We start from the raw sequence: 9808 nt of genomic DNA on the forward strand, positions 1-9808 counted from the left end.
AACTTGCAAACTTTGCTATTATTATAAACAGACATTTCTGGCTTGAAACTCACTTCTCATGTCAGAATACTGAAAGCAAAACACATTTTATGACATGGACAACTAATTCGTTAACTTGGCTAAATAAAGCAGTACAATAATGAAACCGTCGTTCTAAGCACTCAGAAAGCCTGCTGAGGCGATTCATGCACTCCAGAAGCGCCAAAACGCTGTAATAAGGGGAGAGACGTTGTGCAGTGAGCTGTTAACTTGCAAACTTTGCTATTATTATAAACAGACATTTCTGGCTTGAAACTCACTTCTCATGTCAGAATACTGAAAGCAAAACACATTTTATGACATGGACAACTAATTCGTTAACTTGGCTAAATAAAGCAGTACAATAATGAAACCGTCGTTCTAAGCACTCAGAAAGCCTGCTGAGGCGATTCATGCACTCCAGAAGCGCCAAAACGCTGTAATAAGGGGAGAGACGTTGTGCAGTGAGCTGTTAACTTGCAAACTTTGCTATTATTATAAACAGACATTTCTGGCATGAAACTCACTTCTCATGTCAGAATACTGAAAGCAAAACACATTTTATGACATGGACAACTAATTCGTTAACTTGGCTAAATAAAGCAGTTTATTGTACTTTATTGAAACCATCGTTCTAAGCATTCAGAAAGCCTGCTGAGGCGATTCATGCACTCCAGAAGCGCCAAAACGCTGTAATAAGGGGAGAGACGTTGTGCAGTGAGCTGTTAACTTGCAAACTTTGCTATTATTATAAACAGATATTTCTGGCTTGAAACTCACTTCTCATGTCAGAATACTGAAAGCAAAACACATTTTATAACATGGACAACTAATTCGTTAACTTGGCTAAATAAAGCAGTACAATAATAAAACCGTCGTTCTAAGCACTCTGAAAGCTTGCTGAGGCGATTCATGCAATCCAGAATGAATTGCCTCATCAGGCTTTATGAGTGCTTAGAACGACGGTTTCATAATTCACTGTGCAGTTTTATGACATTACAAGTGAGTTTCATGCCAGAAATGTCTGTTTATAACAATACCAAAGTTTGCAAGTTAACAGCTCACTGCCTCTGGCCTTTTTACAGCGTTTTGGCGCTTCTGGAGTGCAGGAATCGCCTCATCAGACTTTATGAGTGCTTAGAACGACGGTTTCATTATTGTACTGCTTTATTTAGCCATGTTAACGATTTAGTTGTCCATGTCATCAATTGTGTTTTGCTTTCAGTTTTCTGACGTCACAAGTGAGTTTCATTGCACTGCACAGTGTCTCTCGCCTTTTTACAGCGTTTGGGCACTTCTGGCTTGCAGTAACTGCCTTTTCAGGCTGTTTCAGTGTATAGAACGACGGTTTCATAATTCGCTGTGCAGTTTTCTGACATGACAAGTGATTTTCATGCCAGAAATATCTGTTTATAATAATACCAAAGTTTGCAAGTTAACAGCTCACTGCATGGCGTCTCTGGCCTTTTTACAGCGTTTGGGTGCTTCTGGAGTGTAGGAATCGCCTCATCAGGCTTTCTGAGTGCTTAGAACGACGGTTTCATTATTGTACCGGTTTCTTTAGCAAAGTTAACGATTTAGTTGTCCATGTCATAAAATGTGTTTTGCTTTAAGTTTTCTGACGTGACGCACTTCTGGCTTGCAGTAACTGCCTGTTCAGGCTGTTTCAGTGTATAGAATGACGGTTTCATAATTCACTGTGCAGGTTTCTGACATGACAAGTGAGTTTCATGCCAAAAATGTCTGCTTATAATAATACCAAAGTTTGCAAGTTAACAGCTGAATGCAACATTTCTCTCGCCTTATTACAGCGTTTTGGCGCTTCTGGAGTGCAGGAATCGCCTCAGCAGGCTTTCTGAGTGCTTCGAACGACGGTTTCATTATTGTACTGATTTATTTAGCCAAGTTAACGATTTAGTTGTCCATGTCATAAAATGTGTTTTGCTTTCAGTTTTCTGACATGACAAGTGAGTTTCATGCCAGAAATGTCTGTTTATAATAATCCCAAAGTTTGCAAGTTAACAGCTCACTGCACAACGTCTCTCGCCTTTTTACAGCGTTTGGGCACTTCTGTCTTGCTGTAACTGCTTGTTCAGGCAGTTTGAGTGTATACAATGACGGTTTCATAATTCACTGTGCAGTTTTCTGACATGACAAGTGAGTTTCATGCCAGAAATGTCTGTTTATACTAATTCTTATGTTTTTACGTTAACAGCTCACTGCTTAGCGTCTATGGCCTTTTTACAGCGTGTGGGCCCTTCTGGAGTGCAGGAATCGCCTCATCAGGCTTTCTGAGTGCTTAGAACGACAATTTCATTATTGTACTGGTTTCTACTGTTTGTTTCAGGCAGCTGATGGTGTCCTGTCTGAGCTGTTCTATTTGTTCTGTGTCATTGAGGGTGGCATTGTACCAGCGTCCGAGACTTTTAATTGGTTTCTGTAGGGATTGGCTCATTGTTGATGGTGAAAGTGCCACTGGTGATTTGGCCTTTGACGACTGAGATGCTCCTTGACTTGCAGGGTTTGATCTTCATTCCTGCCCAAGATATGTTACTTTGAAGCTTTTCCAACAGCTGTTTTGTGCATGGTTTCGTAGTTGTTATGGTGGTCATGTCGTCCATGTATGCCCTGATTGGGGGCAGACTTAGGCCTCCATCCACACGCTCCCCTCCAACGACCCATGCTGTAGCCCTTATAATCAACTCCATAGCCAGGGTGAATGCCAGAGGAGATATGGTGCATCCTGCCGTTCCAGTTCCAGCTTCTGCCAGGCTGTAGTGCTCTCATGCATTGTCATACGGAATTGGATGTCGCGGAAGTAGACCTGGACGAGGTTCGTGATGTTATCAGGGACTTGAAAAAAGGCAAAGGCTGTCCACAGAATTCTATGAGGCACTGATCCAAGGGCATTGGCTAAGTCCAGAAACACCACATGCAGATCCTTCTTTTCCCTCTTGGAGGACTGTAGTTGGTGCCAGATGATGCTTGCGTGTTCGAGACATCCAGAGAAACCACCAACTCCAGCCTTTTGTATTGAGGTGTCAACAAATTCATTTTTCAGCAGGAATGTAGACCGTCTTTGGGCCACAACGCTGAAGAAAATTTTCCCTTCAACATTCAGAAGACTTATCTGTCTAAACTGGTTGATGGTTGATGAGTTTTTTTCCTTTGGGATGAATATTCCTCCAGCTCTTCTCCACACCCTTGGTATGATCTCCTTTTTCCATGCCAGCTTCATTTGGTACCAGAGATACTTCAAGACACTGTTCTTATACAACCTGTATGGGATGCCATTGGGCCCCGGAGCTGAAGCCATCCTTGCCCGCTTTACTATGTTGACAACCTCATTCCATGTGGGGGTGCTTGTGTCCATTTCATGCATGGGTGGATGGTGGCATGTCTGCTGGAATGGTTACAGGCTCATGCCTTTGGTTGGATGGTGTGTTGGCCTCAGAGTAGGTGTTCTTCAGGAACTCTTCTATGTCCTTCAAGGGGGCCTTCAAAGTACCAGATTTCTCTTGTATGAAGAGGCTTTTGGTGAACTTGAATGGGTTCTTGTCTGCGTTGTCTCCTCAGATGTTCTGCCCTCCTCAGCGTTGCCAGACAATGCTTGATGTCGCTCTGAAGGGCTTCAAGTCCAACCCTCTCTAGTTCATTGGCCTTCTTCCATTGTTACTTTAGTTGCCTGCATTCTTTCACCAATCTCCTGTTGTCGTCTTGATTTGTCACGCGGTGTATGTTCTTTCTTGGCTTTCCTGTCTTTCACACCAAACCTTTATCTTCCATAGCTGTAGATCAACTCCCCCATCCTCTCAAGTCGTCTCTCCACATCCCCTTTAAGGCTACTGAGAAGGCAAACAAGGTCACTGTCAATCGTTTCCCATTCCTTTTTCTGGCAGGACTTCGGCCACTGGATTTGAGGCTTGCTTCCCTCCATCTTTCGCTCCACTGCTGGTTGTGGCTGGAAGGGTTTTGGGCTCGGAACAGATGGCATCTTAGTGCATGAGGGTGCTTCGGTTGGGGTTTTGGTACCCTGTGGACTGTGGTGCTTATCCTGCCACTGGGTTTCACTCGACTTATTTTCCCCACTCCTAAGGAAGTATTGGTCAATGCGAGGCCCCTCGCTAGGTTCCTTCAGGCACTTCTGCCGACACTGGTGGATTTTCAAACCTTTGGAGGTTGTAACCTTTTTCCAGCCACAAATGCAGCTCTGGAGTGTGCGTTCAGGCACAGGCACTCTCTTGTCAACTGCTCAACTGACCACATCAAATCAAATCAAATCAAATTTATTTATATAGCGCTTTTTACAACTGATGTTGTCACAAAGCAGCTTTACAAAAATGGGAATCACAGCACAGAGAATCAGACAAAACACTGAACATAATATACAGAATATACAGAATATACAGAACCCCCGTGAGCGCTGAGGCAAGGAAAAACTCCCTCAGAGCTGGAGGAGGAAGAAACCTCGGGAGGACCAAGACTCACATCTAAAGGGGGGACCATCCTACCACTGGTCAGACAACTTATAAGTTAAACATTGAAAAGTCAATTTTACATCCACGCAGTTCTAATATATTCAGGTGTGTATAATCAACAGTGGAAACAATTAGAGTTCATATAGATTTGGATGTGATCTGTAGTGGAGAAGCTGCGTTCCAGAAACTTCCATCAGTCTGGTCAATCAGGGGGACAGGGGGACTTGAGGGTGGGACATCCATCAGTATTGGGCCGGACCGGTGGACAGTCAGTAACTCGGAGGAAGGAAAGATTTAGGAATTAGTTTAGACTGTATTTATGAAGAACAGAAAATGTAAAAAATTATCAGAGTGTGACTAATGACTCCGGCAGGTCTGAATATGACAGCCTAACTAAAGGGAGAGAGCCAGAAGGTAACATAGACACGGAGGCTCCCTGAGACACTGGCATTCACCCACTCCACCGTCCACAAACCTGAGTGACTGCATGTAGTGAGTGACAGCAGCACCAGCATCTCAGTTTACCCACAATTCACTATGTCCATGAACCCCTGGATCTGCAGCCTTATCTAAAGGGAATTAACATTAACTACCAAAAGCTAAACTAAACAAGTAAGTTTTTAGTCTAGACTTAAAGATTGAGACTGTGTCTGAGTCCCGAACATTATCGGGGAGATTATTCCAGAGTTGGGGCGCTTTATAAGAGAAAGCTCTTCCTCCTGCAGAGCTTCTCTGAATTTTGGGAACTACTAGGAAGCCAGCACCCTGTGATCTAAGTAATCGTGGTGGTTCATAATAGGAGATAAGGTCTCTCAGATACTCAGGAGCGAGCCCATGTAGGGCTTTATACGTTAACAGGAGAATTTTATAGTCTATGCGGAATTTGACTGGAAGCCAGTGAAGAGCTGATAGGACTGGACTAATATGGTCAAATTTTCTAGTTTTAGTAAGGACCCTGGCTGCAGCATTTTGAACTAGCTGAAGTTTATTTAAGTTACTGCTAGAACATCCTGACAGTAGCGCATTACAGTAGTCTAGCCTTGACGTAATGAAGGCATGTACTAATTTTTCTGCGTCATGTAAGGATAAAGCATTTCTTAGCTTGGCGATGTTACGGAGATGTAGAAAAGCTGTTTTAGTAACATTAGATATGTGTTTATCAAATGCTAGATCTGAATCTATGATAACGCCAAGATTTTTAGCTGTTGAACCAGGTGTGACTGAGAAGTCGGCCAGATTCAACATTAGGTGTGATAATTTATTTCTAGCAGCTTTAGGGCCTAATAGAAGAACTTCTGTTTTATCACTATTTAATAGAAGAAAGTTGTGTGACATCCATGATTTCACATCTTTTACGCAATCCTCCATTTTCTTTATTCTCTGTTTGTCATCAGGTTTGGCTGATATGAAGAGCTGCGTGTCGTCTGCATAACAATGAAAATTAACATTATGTTTTCTAATAACTTTGCCCAGGGGGAGCATGTATAACGTAAATAATAACGGTCCTAAGATAGAGCCTTGTGGAACTCCATATCTAACCTTTGTATAATTGGAGGGTATATTATTTACCCTCACAAACTGAAAACGATCGGTCAAGTATGATTTGAACCACGATAAGGCAGTTCCAGTTATACCGACCATTTTCTCTAATCTTTCTAGGAGGATATTATGATCTATTGTATCAAAAGCTGCGCTCAGATCAAGAAGTACCAGTAAAGAAACGCAGCCTTGGTCAGCGGCAAGAAGCAGATCATTTGTTATCTTAACTAGAGCTGTCTCAGTGCTATGATGAGGCCTAAATCCAGATTGGAATTTTTCATAGATCTGGTTTCTTTGCAGATAAGAGCCAAGTTGTTGGGCCACGGCCTTTTCTAAAATCTTAGAAATAAATGGTAAATTTGAAATAGGTCTATAGTTAGATAGTACACTAGGATCAAGATTTGGTTTCTTGATCAAAGGTTTAATTACTGCTAGTTTAAAGGCTTTGGGAACATACCCCAGGTTTAATGATGAGTTTACTATTGTTAATAGTGGTTTAATTATGTCTGGTAATACCTGTTTTAATAGTTTTGTGGGAACTGCATCAAGTGTACAGGTTGTGCAGTTTGATGAGGAGATAATTTTCTCCAGTTCTAAATGATGTAGTGGGTTAAAAACTTCCAACCTGACTTCGGTAGCTGGATTTTGTTCTATATCAGCCACACCAGATGACAGACAAGATGTGCTATTTATCTGTTGAACTTTGTCCCGAATATTTTCGATTTTATTATCAAAATAGTCCATAAAAGCATTGCTAGTGTGGATTGCTGGAATCTGAGGATCAGTACCTGCCTGATTTTTAGTCAGTTTAGAAATAACACTAAAGAGAACTCTAGGGTTGTTTTTATTAATCTCGATCTGAGAGGCCAGATACTCTGAGCGGGCTTTATTAATTTCTCTTCTATATTCAACAATACTGTCTTTCCAAGCAGAGTGGAATACTTCCAGTTTGGTTGATCGCCATTTTCGCTCAAAATTTCGTACTAATTGCTTTAAAGTACGAGTTTGGTCGTTATACCACAGCGCAAGTTTTTTCTGTCTCTCTTTTTTGTGTTTAAGTGGTGCTACACCATCTAAAGTAGACCGGAAGGTATTTTCTAAACAATCAGTTAGTTTGTCTAGTTCTGCTGGGTTACCTGGAGAGTACACTATGGTTGATAAATCAGGAAGGTTATCAGTAAATTGTTGAGCGGTAAAGGGCGTTATTGAACGTTTCATAGAGTAGCTGGGGGATGTACGTATATTATGACTAAGATGAAGTTTAAAAGAAATAAGATAATGATCTGAGATTACTGAGGTTTGAGAAAGAATATCTAGGTTATCTATGCTAACACCCAGGGTCAAAACCAGATCCAGAGTATGATTACAGTAATGCGTAGGTCCTGTTACATTTTGAGCAATACCAACTGAGTCTAGAATTGATGCAAAAGCCTTTTTTAATGAGTCATCAACTTTTTCAAAATGAATGTTGAAGTCTCCTACTATAATTACTTTATCACTACAAACTGCTAAATCTGCAGCGAAATCACTAAATTCTTTTAAAAATTCTACATAGGGTCCTGGTGGTCTGTAAATATTAATTAAAGAAAATGCATTCTGTTTTGTAATTGGATTAATTATATTGATGTAAAGAAGCTCAAAAGAAGTGAAATTATCATAGTGTTTCTGATTGACAGCTAGGGAATTTCTAAAAATTATGCAGACCCCGCCTCCTCTACCGGACGATCTGGGGTTGTGTATATAATTATAGCCTGCAGGGGTGGCTTCGTTTAATGCTAAATATTCATCGGGTCTAATCCAGGTTTCAGTGAGGCACAACACATCAAATTTCTGATCAGTTATGATTTCATTCACTATTACTGCTTTTGAATTTAGAGATCTTATGTTAAGTAAACCAATCTTTAGTTTTGAAGTGCTAGTGCTACAGTCTGGATATGATTGTTTAATATACGTTAGGTTATTTAGATTTACTGTTTGAGTTTTTTGACATTTATGTTTGACTCGGGGGACAGACACAGTCTGAATACATTGGTATCTAGGTAACGTCTCTTTGCAGCTCACAGACGGTCGGTTAAGCCTCTCTGTCTGCGGCCTGGTCCCGGCTCCGGTTTGTCAGCAGCTTCTAAGGCTACTGCTACTCTGCCGACTAACTAAGAGACTATGTGCTATGCTGCACGAAAGTAAGGCAGCACCATCCCGCGTGGGGTGGACACCATCCCTACCTAAAAGACCAGGCTTGCCCTCAAACATTAGCCAGTTGTCTATAAAGCCCACATGATTGTCCGTACACCACTTGGACATCCAGCGGTTCAGCGAAGAAAGCCTGCTGTAAGCTTCATCGCCACGCCTCATTGGGATGGGGCCAGAACAGATTACCTCTTCGGACAGCGTCTGGGCCTGTTTAACCACCTCTTTAATATTAGCCTTAGTTACTTCAGACTGCCGCAGACGAATATCATTGGCCCCTACATGAATAACTACCCTCGAATATCTCCTATTTGCTAACAGCCTAAGGTTGCCACTAATGTCCGGTGCTCTGGCTCCCGGTAAGCAGATAACTCTAGCCGCTGGTGCCCCTAAAGGAGTAGCTAATTTCACGTGCCGGACGATAGAATCTCCTATCACCAGAGTACCTTTAACAGGCTCCTCAGCGGGTGCTTCACTGAGCGGGGCAAACCTGTTTGACACGTGAACTGGGGGAGCATGGTGTACAGGTGGGCTGGCTGTGGCCTTTGCAGTAGCATTAGCCTTAGCCTTTCGACTATGCCGCCGAGACGTTACCCATTCGCCCTGCTGTGGGGGCTCTAAGGCCGGAGTCGAGGGGGTACTAGCTCTCCCTGGTGTACCCGGGGCTGCTAACAGTGACCCTTGCTGTCTATCCCTTATTAAACCCCGGATACGCAGCTCTAACTTGTCCACCTTCTCTACCAGGCAGTTAACTAGCTTGCACTTTGAACAAACACCACTATCATTATGACTATCGGTGGAGAAGGGGTCTAAACTAAACATGCCACACTCTGAACAAGAGAAAAACCCAGCAGTAGCCATGACAAAAAAGCACTCACCTTGTTTCGGTTGAAATTAGAAACTAACACAAACCAAACAGCAGCAGCAAACAGCTAATCCAGCAAACCTGTGGAAGAAGTCTGTAAAAGTGAGCTAAGAGTGGATTAATAGGTGGGTAGAGCAAAGTGGAGGCAGGCTAAAGGTGGATTAGTAAGTATGAAGGGTGAAAGAGGAAGAAAACAGGGGTAAATGTAGAAATTGAAGTAAATTAAAGAGAGCTAGCAATCAGCACACCACCAGCAACAGCAGCAAGACAGTAGCATTTCTCATTGTCCTTTCCATTCCATTGTCTGTTGCCGTGAGGTCCATCAGTGAGTCATCTTTCGCCAGGTTGTCAGCTGCTCTTTCACAGCAGTCACTGGTTTACACCAGAAGTATTAGAGTTACGCAAAAGGACTCGATGTTTCAATCCCAAGTCGTTCGGTTTCCAGTTGAGACCTTGCTTGGACTCTAAATGTACTGGGCTCACTAAGTATTTCTGCTATTTAGTCATCCAGCAAGCTCAACATAACGCTATACGATGGACAAAGAACAATGATGCAGACCTTGATGTTCAGTTCCCTTTGTCTTATTCTTTGCTGCAAAACTGCAAAAATACAAACAGATGCTTTTCAGCTCATACATGTGTTAATGAAGCATACATTCTTACAGAATATGAAGCTCACTTATATGCTCGACAGTAACTTGGACCATGTTAAATTTAGCCG

The 9808-nt window shown here is 42.3% G+C and overlaps 1 protein-coding gene across 1 annotated transcript; it reads right to left on the minus strand.

Moving 5' to 3' along the window:
- Positions 1–3793: 3793 nt before the first annotated feature.
- Positions 3794–9379, minus strand: LOC119261948. The gene is made up of 2 exons (XM_037532509.1): positions 8202–9379; positions 3794–4228 (listed from the first exon to the last, which is right to left on the minus strand). The coding sequence occupies exons 1-2, from the start codon at positions 9081–9083 to the stop codon at positions 3794–3796; spliced, it is 1317 nt and encodes a 438-aa protein (XP_037388406.1). The 5' UTR covers positions 9084–9379.
- Between the last annotated feature and the right edge of the window lie 429 nt (positions 9380–9808).

Source organism: Pygocentrus nattereri, chromosome 21 (genome assembly GCF_015220715.1).
Source record: "Pygocentrus nattereri isolate fPygNat1 chromosome 21, fPygNat1.pri, whole genome shotgun sequence".
In the NCBI taxonomy this organism is placed as follows: domain Eukaryota; kingdom Metazoa; phylum Chordata; class Actinopteri; order Characiformes; family Serrasalmidae; genus Pygocentrus; species Pygocentrus nattereri.

Coding starts and splice junctions, on each gene's coding strand:
- LOC119261948 (XM_037532509.1), bottom strand. CDS start 9,083: ATGGCTACTGCTGGGTTTTTCTCTTGTTCAGAGTGTGGCATGTTTAGT. Junction 4,229..8,201: donor CCTTACTTTCGTGCAGCATA/GCACATAGTCTC, acceptor CGCACACTCCAG/AGCTGCATTTGTGGCTGGAA.